General features: G+C 38.4%; 1 protein-coding gene across 4 annotated transcripts in view; it reads left to right on the forward strand.

The window, feature by feature from the left end:
- Positions 1–10,058: 10,058 nt before the first annotated feature.
- Positions 10,059–18,297, forward strand: part of TSPYL4 (TSPY like 4) — an 84,818-nt gene continuing 76,579 nt past the window's right edge. For 2 of the 4 annotated variants that reach the window (XR_005217776.1, XR_005217777.1), the window contains exon 1: positions 10,059–12,180. Coding sequence is in view for 1 of the 4 variants with exons in the window: in XM_037842172.1 (XP_037698100.1) it covers positions 10,170–11,414 (1,245 nt within the window). In the remaining 3 variants the exon portion in view is untranslated. Of the gene's footprint in view, positions 14,218–17,643; positions 17,899–18,297 lie in introns of those variants that run through there. The other 2 variants (XR_005217778.1, XM_037842172.1) reach the window with 2 other exon arrangements.

Genomic DNA, 18,297 nt, shown 5'->3' on the forward strand with positions numbered 1-18,297 from the left:
TACATACAATATGATTCTATGTATATGAAGCTCAGTAAGAGAAAACTTACCTATGGTGATAGAAATATAAAGAGTGGTTGCTTGGGGGATGGGCAGCAGTGAATTGAAAGAAGCATGAGGGACTTTTCAGTGACAGGTAAGTCTCCCTATATTGATCTGGGTGATGAAAACAAGAGTATCAGTTTGTCAAAAATTTGTCAAACTGTATATTTAAGATCCATGGATTTTAGTGTATATAAATTATAGGCCAATAAAGAACAGATTTTTAAATATTGAGAGTTTAAAAATGAACTCTTTGCCCATCTCCAGTCTTTTGGCGTAATTCTTTCTGTTCTTAAAAGTTGCTGACTCTGCTTGCATAACCTTACTTGCAGATTCTCCTTGTTGCTCTGTAATTCCATTTATTGAATTGTAAATCCATACTTGGAATTATTTTTTTGTACTTTTCTTCCTCGATTCCAGGTCAAAATTGTTCTTTCTAAATATTCCCTTAACTTACAAACTAAGAAGTTCTGTCATACTCTGGTCATTGATGAAGTGAAGTCTGCTCAGGACATATTGTCTATCAGTCAAATTGACATACTCAGGGATAATCTCCTGGGGCCACTCTCAAGACTCTCCCTGAGAAACAGTTTGGCTGGCAGTCCCTCAGAAAGTTAATTATAGAATTACCGTATGACCCTGCAAGCCAACTTCTAGGTATATACCCAAAGGAATTGAAAGCAGGGACTCAAACAGATATTTGCACACTGATGTTCATAGTGGCATTATTCACAATAGCCAAAAGATGGAAGCAATCCAAGTGTCCATCAACCAAAGAATGGACAAACATAATGTATATACATACGATGGAATATTATTCAGCTGTGAAAAGAACAAAGGCCTGATACATGTGACAACATGGATGAACCTTGAGGACATTATGTTGAGTGAAATAAGCTGGACACAAAGATCAAATATTGTATGATCTCACTTATAGGAAATAATTAGAATGAGCAAATTCATAGAGTCAGAATCTAGAAAACAGGTTACCAGGGGCTGGGGTGGGGATAGAAAATGGGGTGCTAATTATTAATTGGTGCAGGGTTTCTGTTTGGGGTGATGGGAAAGTTTGGTAATGTATAATGCAGCGATGGTAACACAACACTGTGAATATAATTAATACCACAGAATTATATATTTGTATGCAGTTAAAAGGAGGAATTGTAGACAGTACTTATGTTGCTAGAATAAAAACAACAGCAAACATAACCATAGGACTGTACAACACAGTGAACCCTATTGTAAACGATGGACTATAATTAATAATACAATTATAATAATATTCTCTCAGTTATAACAAAGGTGCCACACTAATGCAAAGTGTTAAAAATGCAGGCAGGTATATGGGAACTCAGTATTTCTGCATGGTTCTTCTGTAAACTTAAAACTTCTCTCTAAAAAAAAAAAAGAATCCTCCTGAGTTTCACTTTCATTTCTAAGCATTCAGATATCCACAAGCCACTTCTCTGATCTTCCTTTCTTGGGCCCTTCTCTCTGACTCTTCTTCAGGTCCAACCTGCTCTTCTACATTACCCTAAGACAATGGGATTACACAGTGTCGTCCCGTCCCGGGGATCAGCAGCAGCAGCAGCTTCCACAGCCCCTGGCGTCTTGTAAGAAATGCAAATTTTTGGACCCACCCTTTACCTATTGAATCAGAAACTCTAGAGGTGGGACCTAGCAATCTGCGTTAATAAGTCCTCCAGGTGATTCTGATGCATGCTAAAGTTTGAGAACCCCATGGCCTAAACTCGGTTGTTGCTGCAGCTATATCCCAAGATGATCCAAGTTACCCGAATTTAGTTTTCATTATAAAAACAAAGCAAAACAATACATTTACCTATATTCTTAGTCACAATTGAGCTCCCTGCTCCATAGAGTCACAGTTTGAGCCTCAGGCACCTGGTTCTGCCTCAGGTAAACTTTGCTTTCTTCAAAAATCTTCTCAATAGATTATAGACTTACCAGGAACTTCTATGCATGCTCTCATTTTACATTTGTAATCCCACAATGTTGGTACTATTATGCCCATTTAATAGGTGGGAAAAAAGAGGCTTAGCTAATTGAAGTGTATTGCCCAAGAGGTAAATTCCATAGGCTGCATTAAATTAGGATTTATTTCAAACTAGGACACCTTCCACTACCCTGCAGCAATTTCTAACTAATTTTTGCATGTGTTATTCTTAAATCATTCATGACATGGCTTTTAAAGATTTTTTTTCATTAATTTATTGAACTTCATATATATTTACTTATTTAATTTTAAACAATAGAGGACCTCCAAACCCTATCAAATTATAAATGTTTCCTCTATTTAAAAATGTAATTTTTGATATTTACTGTCTGAATTAAATTACTTGGCTGTGCTTTACCTTAGAAGAACAAAGTGGACCAAAGGAGTTCAAATAGTTGGATGTTCCTCTGGAATTTGGCTGCTGTAAAGTTTGGTATCACTAAGAAATGTAGAGAATGGATATTTGTTGAGGTTTGAGTCAATCGAGTGATTACTTATAACAGGCACTTGATTCTTATCCTCTTGTCTGAGCCCTCACTTTTCTCAGGGCATACAGTTAAGAGTTGTTTTCAGGTGGGTCTAAGAACCGGTGCATCGTAAGTAGTCTAGATGCTATTGTACTCAACCATTTTAAGCAATGGCCAAACTTCTCAACGTTTACTCGGGTAAGTTTTGATTAATTCTCTCTAATTTCATCAGCAACATCAGGCACTGAATATATGAGGTAAAAGTAAGTCTATTTGTTGATGGCTTTAGAGCTCCCAGAAATACAGTGGTAGGGTGTAATTATCTTATATTTCAATATCCTGTCATTCCAGAATCCCTTTGTTTTTCTCGGGAAATTTTAACTTTACAATTATTTGTATTTAGAGATTCTAAAAATTAAATTGTAAGCTCTATCAAAGCAGAGACAGTGTCTTTGTATCTCACATTCTTTAGTATGGTAGATGTTTGTTTAATTGGGATATGATTTCAGATAGTGGCTGTGCCCGTCTTGATCTGATATTGAAGAACTGAATGTGTTAATCAACTAAAAACAAAGATTTTGAAGTCAAACTTAGTTTGAAATTTAGACTATGACCCTCACTCAGAGTGTGAGGAATTCTGTTTAAAATTATCTATTAAAAGCATAGCTTTCACATAATTTTTTCTTAAGGTGTTTTATAAGGTCTCTAAAATGATATTAAGTGGAAGAATATGTGTCATGGCCCAAGAAGGCTTTTGTAGCCAAAGGACTAAAGAAAGCACCGGCAGCATTCTGAGACATGAGCTTTTATTATAGCGCTTACCTACAGGGTGGGGAAGTCGAGTCACGTTGCCCTGAAATCAGGAGCTTCTCTGAACGGATTCAGGAGCTGCTCTGAATGGCGTTGTCTTCAGAGCACAACGTGGAAATAGTCTGCATTTTGGGGGGCTGAATAAGCTGGTTATGAGGGCTCACCATTCCAATGGGTATGAGGGCATAAGGCAGGGAGCGGGGTCATGCAACATAGGGAGGGGTTGATTGTAATCAACAGGGAGGAGAGGAGGATTATAGAGATAACTATCTCAGGGAGTCTCAGGGAGGAGGTAGTTTCGGGTATAGATTACAGTTAGCATCTGATATTGTAAGAATAGGTCAAACCTCAGCTGTCCTAGGTCAAGCAAATTGTTGTGTGCAGTTTTCAAGACACTTGGGGGCCAGGGGCTCCCACAATGTGGTCAAGCACTTTAATTACAGCAGTGAATTTTTTTTTTCTATGAGTTGGAAATACTTTGTCTAGAATCATTTAGGAATAGCTGACACTTAGTGGATAAGTATTGTTCCTATTTCCCAGTGTGTCATCTCTTAGATTATTCAAATCATTTCCTACTTGGTCCAATTCAACTCTCTGTTTCTTCAATAAAGCTTTCACTGACTACTTCATTCGCTGTGGATGTCTTCCTTCCCTGACCTTCTGTATATAAACTTTTAGTTTCATAATAGAATTTGTGATTTATTTTACACTGCCTGCACTGTGGTCTATTTAATAGAAGGAAGCCTTTGCATAAAAATAATATAAGTAACCAAGTCTGCTTCTACTAGCTGAAAACCCATTGTGCTATACACTATACATACTACCTCATTTTATCTTCCTGACAGTTCTGAAGTTTCGTTACATTCATTTTATATATGAGGAAACTGTGGCTCACAGAAGTGAAGTGACTTGCCCAAATCAAACAGTTAGTAAATGGTAGAACAGGGACTTGAAGCCGAATCTGCCTGATTTCAAAATGTATATGAGGTCATTCAGGCCAGGGACCTTTTTTCTGGTTTCCATTATGATTGGGAGAAAGAAGGATCATATAAAATCTTTTTGGCCTAACATTATCACCGGTAGCAATCATAACCAAACCTAAGCCTGTATGACAGAATTTAATTTTGTAACAAGTGAGTTTAAATGGAATAAAGATTCTGATTCAATTTTAATAGTATAGAGTATCAGATTTATGTTGAAAAACCATAACATAGTTTTTAATGAATGTATGGTCTGTTATTGCCATAAATATTCCCTTTGGAACAGCTTAAACTTCAACACCAAGGGCAAACTATTCACATTATCACCTTAAAGACCACTTCCTCCCTATAGAAACCAGGAATGGGAGTACCATATTCAAAGACATTTAAAAAAATGGTTTCTCAGTGTGTGTGTGTATGTGTTTGTGTGCATGTGTGTTTGTACCTTCTCTTAGGAGGTTTGGAAAACTTATAAGAGCAATTTTGATTATTACAGTGAGTGAAGGTGCAACTGGCATTCATTAACGATATTAGGGATGCTACATATCCTGTAATGTGCCCTACATAAAATAATTGTCCAGTGCTAAACATTCATCTAGACAAAAAAACTTAGAATATATAGAGGTTTAAAGCCTTTATATATTGTAAGATATACCATTATTTAACACTGAGAATGAAACTAATTGCCAATGACACAAAGCTTTCTAATACTTGGAATTTTTATTTTATACCTATTGAAAAAACTGAGATTTAAAAAAAAAATAGATTTTAAAATCATATATCCTGCATGGGTATATGTAAAAAATAAATTATGAGTGAAATAAATTAGTTATATTAATCCAATTATTTTTCCAGTTTAAAATAATCACCTTTATCATGTTTTGACTCAAAGTTCTTGATGTCCATGTTTTTCCAAACAGTATTGTCCTCTGTGCCTTGAAGTATTTTGATGATGGCAACGTTTCTTAAAAGATTGTTCTACTACTAAAATTACATACACATTTCGTTTCTAAGCCACTATGTCTCAGTTGGCCATGCTGTTGTAACAAATACCACATGATGGGTTGGCTTATACAAAAAGCATTTACTGGCTCATGGTTTTGAGGATAGAAGAAGACCAAAATCAAGATATCATCAAGGCTTGCTTTCTCCTGAAAATCTTCAGTGTTCTGGTACTGGCTGTTGGCAATTCTTGGGGTTTCTTGGCGTGTATTTCTGTCTTCCATCACGTGGTGATGTCCTCTTTCTTCCCTTTTGTGACTTTCAGTTTCTCCTGGTAAGGCCTTCAGTAATCTGGATTAAGACCCACCCTCATTCAGCTGGGTCATGCCTCCTATTTACGAGTTCACACCCACAGGAATGCAGATGTCTAAACTGGGATACATAATTCAATCTACCAAACACTAACACCTCTTCTGCAGGTTTTGATGCTGGTGTGTTCTTGATCTTACCAAAAGATATCGATAGAAGATTTTCAGACAACAGATAAGGCACAGTTTCCTTCCTTAAATGACTCTTAAGGAGTTAGCTATTGCAGTCATCTAATCATGCCAGCAGGACTGATAACCAAGTTAGGACTGATAACCAAGTTATAACCAAGTTAGGACTGATAACCATGACAGGTGTTAGGCTGATAGCAGTTGTAAGATGCCATTAATTGTACGATACATCATCATACATAGTTACATACATACTACCTACATGCATACTGGTAAGGTATTAAAATGTGAAAAAATGTGTGCCTTAGAATTGAAGAAATACATACCATGTAAACTGGGGATATTTTGTACTTTTTTGTTCAGAACTTTATCATAAATTTCACCATTTCAGAAAATTATCAAAAGCATTGGTTCTTATGTCCCTAGTATAATACACCTATATCAGGTTGCATCAGTTAATTGTTGCATACACAGGTGATTCAATAGGACTAACTATCTAACTATATAATATGTCATAGAGTGTAGGCATGCCCAAACATTTACATATAGAAATAGATATTTTATTTTTAAAAATTTCCTTTTATTTCTCCTTTAAATTACAACTAAGAGGTCATTGATTATTTTTAACATTGTTTATGATAGTATACTATCTGTGAATTTCAAGAAACTAAACAGGAGTTATAAGACAGCTGTATAAAAAGAAACATCATATCTTATGGATTGAGAACCATTGACAGAAGATATTGAACTGGAGGGTTATGAATTATTACTTCTCTTTTTAGTAATTGAGCACTGCCCCAAACAATGATCACTATCTTTTTGGATGGGGAGAGAGGCAGGAAGATGAAGGAGAAAACTTAATACTGTATTGGGATGGTCATATGGTTATATTTCTAAAGAAGTGCCTTCTCATTTTATACATTCTGTAGGGTTGCAGAATATTATAATGAATGAGAGCACGGACTCTTGAGTCAGATTACCTGGGTTTAGATCTTGGCTTCACCACTTGTGTGACTTTGGATAAGTGACTCAATTTTCTCTTTGCTTCAGTTCTTTCTACAGCAAAAGTACAATGAGGTCATAATATTATTACCTCACAGGATTATTGTGAGGAATAAATGAGATAACACCGATGGTGAGTGCATATAAATGTCTGATGTATAGAAAGCACTAAATAAATGTAAGCTATAATGAATATATAACCAGAAACTATATCATTCTGAAAAACAAACTGCAGTTGAAAAGACTAACAATAGGAGATATTTAATAAATTTTCCAATATTTACTGTATACTTCAGTAAAGCCATTCTTATTTTACTGTATTAAGTTATGTTTGTATTCTGCTAAATTCCTTGACTACTGGCAAATGAACATAAGCTCATAGATTTTCATGGCATTTGCTGCGACTGTTTTTCCATAGAATCATAACCTATTGATGTATATTTTTTGGTGTAGTGAGGTTTACTGCCAATTGCCAGTAGAACAGGTTTATTGTATACAAAAAATCCTATATTCTAAAGTACAAAAATGTAAAATATGGTTCATAACTATGATAAATATCTATTCAACTCAAAATGAAACACCAGTATAGTTATATTGTTCATAGTTGCAAAACCTTTTAAATTTTTTTACTTAAATCACCAAGTTTCTTTAAAACCTTCTATGAGATAGTCACTGGGCTATACTGTGGTAAATGCTAAAGAAGAAGTCACCCATCCTTGTCTAGTTGGGATGTGGAAATTGATCTGTATGAAACAACCAAGTGAGTTAAAAAGTTGAGGATAGCTAAATTGGATCACAAAGGTCATAAGAGTTATAAAATGCAGAATACCATCAGAAAGGTAAGGTGGTTAAGAAAGGTTATACACAGCAGATGGGAGGAGGTGAGTCTCCAATTAATACATGCAGGACCGTGTCAGAGTTCTTCAGAGAAAAAGAACCAACAGAATTTGTGTGTGTGTGTGTGTGTGTGTGTGTGTGTGTTTATGTATGTGTGTATGTGCATGTGTATAATGAATTAGCTCACAATTGTGGGGGCTGGAAAGTCTGAGATCAATAGGGTAGGTCTGCAGGCTGGAAATTCCAATAAGAGTGATGTTGCAGTCTTGAGTTCTAAATACGTAGAAGCTGGCAGGATGAAAATTCTAGTGAAGAGTTGATGTTGAGATCTTAAGTTCAAAATCCGTTGGGGAGGCTGGCAGCTGGAAATTCCAAGGGGAGTTGTTGTAATCTTGAGGCAGAATTTCTTTCCTTTTGGAACCTTCAGTTCTTTGTTCTTAAGGCCTCCAACTAAGTGGACTAGGCCCACCCACATCATCCATGTAATCTCCTTTACTGAAGGTCAACTGATTGTAGAGGCTAATCACGTTTACAAAATACCTCCAGAGCAACATCTAGGCCAGTGTTTGATCAAGAACTGGACAACTATAACTTGGTCAAAATGACACATAAAATTAACCATTATAAGGATCATGGGCAAGTTGACTTATCTGAACTTTCTGGGTCCTTGTTTATGACATTTAATACATTAAAAATGCCTACTGCAACCTAACATGAGTTAGACTTGAACTGAGTTTTAAGAAATGAGTGGAAAATGTTACAGGTGACAGGAATAATCAAAACTAGAGGCCAAGATGTTTCAAGTAGTAGCCATAGACATCTTTTTAAAAGTTTGGTATGCAGGTCAAGAGAAAAAAGTTCACAGATAGTAGCCCTATGTAATTGTATAATTTTCTGTTGCAAATAGCAAAGACATCTCCCCCCACCCCTGCCCCAGTCTGGCAAAGTAACTTTCCTTCAGTATTTGCTTCATTTGCTGCTTCTCTGCATCTTGACTTGGTTTATATTAGGAAAAGTGTGATCTGGGAAGAGTGAATCTCATTTGGAAATTTTTTTTATGGGATAACTGATTAGCTGACAGCCAGTAAAGAAGTGAATTTGGATAGTTATGTCCTTTGAGTTGGCATACCCTAATGACTAGAGGCACACAAAAAATTTTCAGTTATTTATAAATTCTCTGGAAAACCTCTGCGTTAGCTCCAGAGCTGTGTGACAGGTGGTTTCTCTACAAAATCTTCCAATGTCTTTCCATCAGCACTTCATCCTTAGGTGGGCCAGGTCTGCACTACTTCCCTCCCTAGAAGTCTCAGGATTGGTGCTGCTTTTCTTTCTCAATCCCTACTTCTCATTGGATCCTCTTCTGAGCCCTTATGTGAAAGATATCAGAGTCTCTAGCCTCAGTGGGGGAAGTTTCTATTATAAAAAGCTATAATCATAATAGTTTCTCAAATATGAATTAAAGATGTTAAACATAATCATGCAAAATTTAAGTTTCTCTTTGGGCTTGCATTTTTCTAAGGATTAACACCAATATTCTCACAGACCAACAAACTGACACAGATAACAAATAATAGTGACATCACTGTCAAATGAATTCTATGAGTTAACAGACTCAACTAGACAATAGCTAACTTTTCTTAAGTAAATACTTTAAGGGACCGTTAATAGCTTAGGTGGTGGTAAATAGCTGATTGCTCCGTCCTGCCATGAATTATCACAGAAGCAAATGTAGCAAATATTTGCTGTCTTCATGCCCACAGGCATTATGCAGCAGGAGCTCCTTTCAGATAAAGATTGTAACTTGATGGTAAGCAAGATATAATATGCATCATTGTAGAGATTAAATTCCCCCCGAGATGGTATTTCTTTCTAAATTTGCCTGCATGTATGTATGGGAGTCACCTCTAAGTAAGGAAAAGACAACATTTTGCTACTTGTATTAGTTAAAAGTGAAGAGGAAATACTGACCAATTGCTTCCTAAATGTTGGCCAAGTACATAATCTGTAAAATCTGTAAGGCAAGTTTAAATAATCCATTAATTACCTCTCATTAGCTGCTGCTCCTAACCATCTGTATCATCATGCTTAACAGCAACAATTCATTTCCTTAAAAATCAAACTCTGCTTATCTCAATTCTTAGGTCGTGTCCATGAATCTCTACTTTAAAGAAGAGAGGTCTTCCAATTCCATTCTCCACTCACTATTTACTCATGAGAAGCCCTGAGGTCATTCATTCAGAGCCATAGAAATCCTTATCAACACAGTTCTCACAGGCCTGAGTTTGGTCTTCGTCCATCTATGTAAGTCAAATCTCTTTTCCAGACTGTTTAAACTCATTAACATTTTGTAAAAAGAAGACAAAAGAACACACTTGGATGACAAACGATAGCACAAAGTGCCGCGAAATCTCGAAATCTCGCGGCGATAAGATGCCGCAGTCTTGACGTCACCGGTTTCCATGGCAACGTTATCCCGAAAGAAAGAGGGGTGGCGTGAGTGGCCATTGCGGCAGCGGCTTCCACCGAAGAGAAAGGACGTTTTTCTCATCCTTCTCGTGGTGGTCTGACTTCTGCCAAAATGAGCGGCCTGGATGGGGGCGATAAATTTCCTCTTCCTAGACCCCGCGGCCTCTCCACCTCCAACGGTGCGGCCGGAGAGCTGGACCAACTGCAGTGCCGGAGAATCTGCAAAGAAGCCAAGGCAATACAGGTGATGGCGGACATGGGCAGGGGCGGCTTGGAGGCTGCAGCGGAGGGAGGCGCATCCCGCGAATCTGCGGACTGCGGTTTTGCGCTCCGCTTCCGAGTTGCAGGGACCCGCAGCCACGCACCTACTAAAACCGAGCAGGAAGCCGTATGCCTGGAAGCAGCCTCTGCCTCGGTGGCACCTGGCAGCAGCCAGAAAAATGGCGGTCAGGGCGGAGAGGCACGGTGTCCTGGTGGGAAGAAGGCCCTGGAAGCCTGTGGCGCAGTGGGGTGTGGTGCAGTGGGCTGTAAGGCTCAGATGATGGCTGGGGCGAAGGCGAAGGAAGCGGCAACTAAAAAGGGCGCCATCTCTGCGGCCGCGGTCAAGGGCCAGGGAGAAGCAAAGGAGGTGGAGGAAAAGAAGGTGGCACAGAAAGAGAAAAAGATGGCAGAGGATGTGAAAGAGAAGACTGGGCCCAGGGCCTCGAAAGTAAATAATTCAATGGACTCTCTGGAGGCTATAGACCAGGAGCTGTCAAACGTAAATGCCCAGGCTGACAGGGCCTTCCTTCAGCTGGAGCGCAAGTTTGGCCGGATGCGAAGGCTCCATATGCAGCGTAGGAGTTTCATTATCCAGAATATACCAAATTTCTGGGTCACCGCCTTTCGGAACCACCCCCAACTGTCACCCATGATCAGTGGCCAAGATGAAGATATGCTTAAGTTCATGACCAATTTGGAAGTGGAGGAGCTTAAACACCCCAGAGCAGGCTGCAAATTCAAGTTCGTCTTTCAGGGTAACCCCTACTTCCGAAATGAGGGGCTCGTCAAGGAATATGAGCGCAGATCCTCTGGCCGTGTCGTGTCTCTTTCCACTCCAATCCGATGGCACCGGGGCCAAGACCCCCAGACCCATATCCACAGGAACCGGGATGGAAACAGTATCCACAGTTTCTTTGACTGGTTCTCAGACCACAGCCTCCTAGAGTTAGACAAGATTGCTGAGATTATCAAGGATGAACTGTGGCCCAATCCCCTGCAATACTACCTGATGGGTGAAGGGGCCCGCAGAGGAACGAGAGGCCCAGCAAGGCAGCCAGTGGAGAACCCCATGTCCTTCAGATTCCAATCTGGCTAACTCCTGCCTTTGTGAGAAGCTCCTGCACAAGTTTCCTTAACCACCACCTCTTGGACCTATGCTTGGCCAACAGCATGCAGTATTTCATCTGCTTTCTCTTCATACAGGATTGTTTTGTTCTTTGGTTTTTCTGAATTTTCAACAATCAATTGCAAGATTGTCACCCACATGACTGTGCTCTTCTGCTTCCTCTTGGTCTTCATGCTATTCTGCATTGTAGTATGTGTTCCAAGTGCATGGTCTACCACTGCTTCTATGCCAAGGACACAATGCTGTAGATATGCACTGCCTTCTTTTGCATGACTTGGTCCCTGTCTGTGGCCAGTCAGTTTTGTATGTGGTTATTCACCAGTCAGCCAGAAGGAAGCTTGATAACATCTTTGCAAACAACTAGCTGGGCTTCATACTTTATGATGGCTGTGCTGCGATACCCATGCAAGCTCTTTTGAGTTTCACTGCTGCAAAATAAAGCTGATGTAGGTGGTGTCAGCCAACAACCCAAGCTGGACATTCCAGGCTACCACTACTGGCCGCTGATACAGATGGTACCAGCCATCAATCCAAACTGGACATTCCAAGCTACCGCTACTGGATCCCTTCTGTCTCCCTGGCCCATGCCGTCCACTCTGCTGGTTATCCAGCAGAACAGACAGGTGGCTGGTGAGTGGCTGGTTGGCATGACTGAAGTAACGGATGAAAAGTGTTCTGTGTTATCACATTGGTTTTCCTCTGCCATCAGTCACTCTGCATTGTGACCAGCTTATTGGTGAGTCTTTGAAGGCCTGTGCTGAGTCCCATCCTCACCTGCTTTCAGCACAAGCCACCATTGTGTGCCTCACAGGAACTATCTGTGGAGCCACCACACAGGAAAACTCCCCCCCCCCCCTCAGATATTACCTGTAAACCTCATTGGCTGTCAGGCAGGTTGGGCAGTCATTTGTGACAGTGCCCAGAGCAGGCTAGAATGGAGGCCTTTCCCCAGCAGTCAGCCTTTTGAGCCCAGCCAATGAACCATACTTAATCTAGGCAACTTTGTTGGTTCCCCCTTTATTCCCCTCCTGAACCTACTCTGAATATGACCAGGGTGCCAGAATAGGGGCACTGAGGAAGGGGTATTTCTGGTCTGTTAGGGCCTATTATGCCTCTTTTGTCTTTTAAATAGTTACAGCTCAGAAACAGGAAAAAACAGGAAGAAAAAACCTAGCACAGCAGGTTCTCCTCTTGATTGTGTCCAAAGGGAGAAAGAAGTACTGTAAAATAGACTTCAGATCTCTTTTTATTCTCTTGTACCCTCAAGCCTTTGTCCCACTTCCTTTAGCAGGGCCTAAAAATTTCAAAAGGAGACCCATAGGTAAATTGCTGAGCTATGGGCAGCGTTTTTTTAGGCCAGTAGTGACAACCCCACTCCTTTTACCTATCCATTACAACAAAACCTCCTGTGTGTTTCTTGAACTTTAGTTTGGGAAGCTGGGAGGAGACAGAGAAAGGCCCAGTAGTGATGGGTTCAGGACCCACCCAGAGCAGTATGTGATCTAAGGCAACCAAAGCTTAGCTTCACTCCACTTGTCTTAAGATGGAAATTCTTTTCTGGGTCTTGGCCCACTTAAAATTATAAAGCCAAGGTAGCATTTTGTGAGTCACCCCTGTCCTCTGTCCCCTTTTTATGACGTTCCAGGGTCCTCCATCCTGCTCCCTAGTTTCCTTGGCCCTCAGGCCTCAGTTTCCCAATTTCATTCCCTGCTTCCCAGCCTGAGGGAGCAGGCTGCAGTCTGCATTGTGGAAGACCCCAAGCCTCCCTCCTAGTAAGTGAGGGGATGTGCAGTTGTCCAGGTTTCTAGGGCAAGGTTCAGTAGATGGGACGGCAGTGCTGTCAGTCTGTCTTATTAGTGGGGGTATTTGGTGGTGGTGATGAATATCTGACCTTTCCCCTTCCTTTTTGAAGGCTTTGCCCTAAGCTGGGGAGCTCTAGACAAAGCAGTGGGGAGGTGCTCTCTAGGCTGGGGAAACTGAAAAGAGCCTGCTGTGGAGTGGATTTAGACAGGCAGACAAGGACTGAAAGCCTGTGGAGGCAGGGGTGGGAGGGAGGCCACTGTGGCTTTTCCCAGGGTAGGGATGGGAGAATCAACGAGGTTGGGGTTTGAACAGAATGCTTGGAGGAGGGTTTTCCTCCATTTTTTCTTCTGTGAATTTACCAGTAGATATTTGTTAACAAAAATGTAAGTCTAGGTGTTTTCTCTCTATTGTTCTAGCAGTGACATTTTATGTGGAAAATTAATGGTGTATGCTCCTTATTTTGTGGTTTTTGTGTAAAATCCGATTAATTCCTTTCTCTTTTTCTGCCTCCTCGGAAAATCGAGGTTTATAGGCCTGCTTATTGCTTGTAATTGAGAACGTTTGCAAATATACCAATTTTGTTTTCCTGTGCCGTATGTATACTGGCGTGAATATTTTATGTATCAGCTTGTTCTGGTCTCTGTTCATATATATAGCTGTATTCTTAGAAATATAATCTGATAATGTGATTTTTCAAGAGTCTGAAGAATTTGGAAATTGTTGTATGTCTTGTGAAAGTAATCTTACAAAAAAAAATTTGTTGTCTTACTTGATAATCTGTTGTCCTATTAGTAATGTTGTACTTGACATTTTATGTTGCTAACCAGTGTAAGTACTTGTAGAATACTCTGTCAAACTAGAGGAGGATCGTAAGCACTCTTGTCTTCTCTTGTGTTCTTGAAGTAGAAATAAAGTCTGTCACTCTATTATATTTCTTATTTTCACCTAAAATAAAAATTAAAAAAGAATAGTTCTGTCTGCATTGTCTAAGTTAATAAAAGGTTGGGAAATCATTAGTTATCAAATGGTCACAGTAAGCATCCACCACTGAAAGCTCCACGCAACCAAACCTTCCTAGATTTTTTGCTTGAAAACTGATAAATAAGTCCATCTGCAATTGCATACTCATGAACATCATTTTTCCTATAAACCTGTGCAGTTCTCAGTCTTAACTGAAGCACTGTATACTGATTCTGTCACTTCCTTAAAATACTGTTTTCATTGGTAAACTGTTCTTGCCGTGCCATCCCAGTTTAGTACATTTATTCTAACTTTGCTTCCTTGGTCTTATTATTCTCTTCTTACTGAGCCTAAGATGGACTTCTGGAAGAATGAATCAGCATATACTTTGTGAGTGTGACTTAAATTCTTTTCCTACAATAGTGTGGCACTTTAAAAAGAAAGAATAAAAAAAAATTATGATCTAAATATATGATCTAAAATATAATGTATAGAAACAAGTAGTATCATAACTTCATGTACCAGTTTGCTATTCATTAGCTATTACATTTTATTTATATTGGTATATATTTACATATTTTATATTTATATTACATATTGCATAGATTTATATTCTATGCTTTATATAAATTATATTCATAGGGCTTTGGGTGCTGCAAAATCTATGAAAATAAATGTTCAATTACTTTTAGCCTACACCGAAATTTGACATATTTGGCCCAAAATTTCTGAATTGAGCTAGAGACTGTTAATTAAGTAGGTATACTTTTAAATAGACTTGCTGACTCTTGATGCATTTCCTTTTTTCAAGTTCTGTTTGCTGAGGTGCAATTATTCTAGGATGGGAAGCTTTTAAGTATTACACAGCTTGATTTTCTTTTGTAAGCTCTATACCCATCTTAATCTTAAATTTCCTTTACAATGTTCATTTAACCTTTTAAATTATTTGTGTATTGTCAACCCTTTCAAGCATGATGTCATTTTTGTTGCTCTTGGTTTATTCTCAGCATTAGTCTAACCAATAGTTTTTATTCTTCTAACAGGCTGGTGCCACTCTTTGTTACAGATTAACACAGTTTTTCTCTTCTGCTTAGTCTAATAAAATTAGTCATTAAATTAGACTCAATTAGGCATCCTGTAGTTTTTACTTACCAGTCAGTTGGTTAACTCTTACAGCCCTTTTTTTTTTTTTTTTTTTTTTTTTACTGCTGACTCCAAACCCAGTTAAGAAGTTATCTCAGCCTCTCATCACCAAAGATGTATTATCATTTTGGTCTGCTCAGGCCATACTGGCCTATGAGTAGTATCAACACATGTCATAGTAACTTCCAGGGTCCTCACTCAACAGACCCTCTTTGAGCCCTCCTTGAGCCTCCCCTTCCATTTTCTGGGTATTTAGCTCAAGCTAGACACCCACAGGTTTCTGTGACCTATTCCTTACTCAAGCCCTTCTCACAAAATAAACAGAAGAAACCCTCATGCAGTGCTTTCTGTTTAGTTCTCTTTCTGGGCGATTTTCCTCCTGCTAAGTGTGAACAGACCTGAACTTGTACTAAAAGTAGTGAAAATGCCAATCAAACTCTGAGGTTTAGAAGTTGTAGTTCTAGGTTTATTTGTGTCAGATCATAATTTTTGAAAACACTTATTTGTTTCATCTGCTTTAAATATAAGCAGAAAGATAAAGATATAAAGGATTTATCCATCTCCCATAATTCCACCTTTCCTGGAATCCCAATAGCATGAGAGGTGGAAAGAGAGTTCAGGGCTAAAGTTGTACTTGTTAGGCCTTTATTTTAACCCTGTCTCTTGGCCAAACCCTCCCTTTCCTTGTTCAGTGGACGGGGGTGGGGAAGGAGTATTACTAATTTGAATTTAATGTTAGGAAATAAAAGCTTAAAGTCATTTGACTTAACACTATCCACGTCTAAAAGCCAATTATTAGCTTTCTGTTTTATGATATGTTTGTAACTAAATAACCTAGAGAAAAGGATTCTTGGGAGAATGATGGGCCACTGTTTATGTAATGCTGGAGGGATCCTTCTCATTGATTTATTACCTGTGTTCTCACATCATTTTGACTGAACCAAATCCCCTATTCCTCTTTAGTGAAAGCCTCCTCCAAAGTCGCTCACGTTAGAAGCCCCACTATTAGAAGACTGTTTTAAAAACCCCAAAAAACCACCATCATCAGCCTGAAGGCTGAATGTTACTTAATGGAAAACTTCATGGAAACCAGACTTCTCCATTCTAACGTTTTGTTGAGTCTGCTGATAGTTTATATTTATTTAATTTTTTTATGGGACACATAACACAGTTTACTTAACAAATGAATGGCATGAAAACAGGAGGAGAGCTGCTAGACATTTAAAAAGACTTAAGAAGCACGTAATCCAAATACAATACGTGGACCACGTTTGGATCTTAATTCAGCAAACTAAATGTAAAATGATATTTCTGACACAACTAGGGAAAATCAAACATGGACTGGAATATTTAATGATATTAAGGATTATTAGTTTTAGGGGTTAAAAATGACCTTGTAGGTATTTGATTTTAATGTTTTTTTGTGTGTGTGTTGTTTTTTTTAATCAGAGAAGTTGTGGATTTACAGAACAATCATGCATAAAATACAGGATTCCCATATACCACCCTATTATTAATCGCTTGCATTGGTATGGTACATTTGTTACAACTGATGAGAGTACATTTTTATAATTGTACTATTAACAATGGTTTAACTTAGGGTTCACCGTTTGTGTTGTATAGTTCCGTGGATTTTAAAAAAATTTTATTCTAGTATCAAATATATAGTCTAATATTTCCCCTTTTAACCACATTCAGAGATATGTTTCAGTGCTGTTAATTATCTTCACAATGTTGTGCTACCATCACCACCATCCATTACCAAAACATTTCCATAGTTTCAAATAGGAACTCTGTACATTTTAAGCCTTAACTCCCTATTTCCTAGCCCTATCCCATGGTAGTTATATTTTAGTTGCCTCAAAACTTCAATGTTAACTTTTACTGGAATTTCCAGCCTGTCAGCTTGCCCTGCAGAATTTGGGCTTCCAATCCCCACAATTGCCTGAGCCAATTCTTTAAAATAAATCTCTTAATATCTATATGTATGATTGGTTCTGTTTCTCTGGAGGGACCCTAATACAGAGGGCATTTGGAAAAATGAATAATTTACAGATATATTTTTAAATTCAAATTTATATTTGATATGTAGATGCTCACTTTGCAAGGGCAGGGGAAGGGAATTTTTCTACTGCTTGTTAAAAACAACAAAAATAATCTGTAGAAATATAATCTCTCAAATGTCAGGAGTTAGGAATCTAATAAGCAAGAACAAACAAAAAATAAAACCACAAAAAAACCCCATTTTTTACAAACATCACCCTCCCCTTCCTGTTTCTATCTCCTTACACAGGGCAGCTTCCAGGAGTCTGGCAGAACCTCGTAGCTAGGAAGCAGTGGGTCTCAGAAAACTATTCCAGCAGTAGCGAACCAACGAGGCCTGTGAAAGCAACAGAACCGAGGTGGAAGCTGTACATTCCAGAGCAACAAGTTCATAGAAAGTTTTAAGTGCAATATTTATAAACCCAAATACTGTCACACTATTTAGATAGTGCAATACACTTCTTTTCATGGTCTTAGGAAATAGTTATAGGAACTTCTTTTTTCACATAATATGTATATATAAAGTTTTATATATATAATGTTTATGTTTATATATTGTTTATATATATATGTATATAAGTGCCCTGCAATGAGTGCAATGATGAAAGCAATTTTAAAAAGCTAATTTATAAAAATTATAAAAGATCAATGCAATAGAAAACATAAAGTTGGGTAAAGGGGACTGTGATTTGTTTACTTAGTTTTAAAATGAGGATAATAATAGCATTACCTAGTAGAGTGCTTGTGTATATTACATAAATTGATACATATGAAGCCCATGGAACAGTGTCTGGTACATAATAAGTGTTCAGAAGTTTTAGCTGCTATCCCCTCATTTTACAGATGAAGAAACTGATATCTGGTTAAGTAATGGAATCTGTCTAAAGTTAACTAATAGTTAACC

Source organism: Choloepus didactylus, chromosome 7 (assembly GCF_015220235.1).
Source record: "Choloepus didactylus isolate mChoDid1 chromosome 7, mChoDid1.pri, whole genome shotgun sequence".
Lineage (NCBI taxonomy): Eukaryota > Metazoa > Chordata > Mammalia > Pilosa > Megalonychidae > Choloepus > Choloepus didactylus.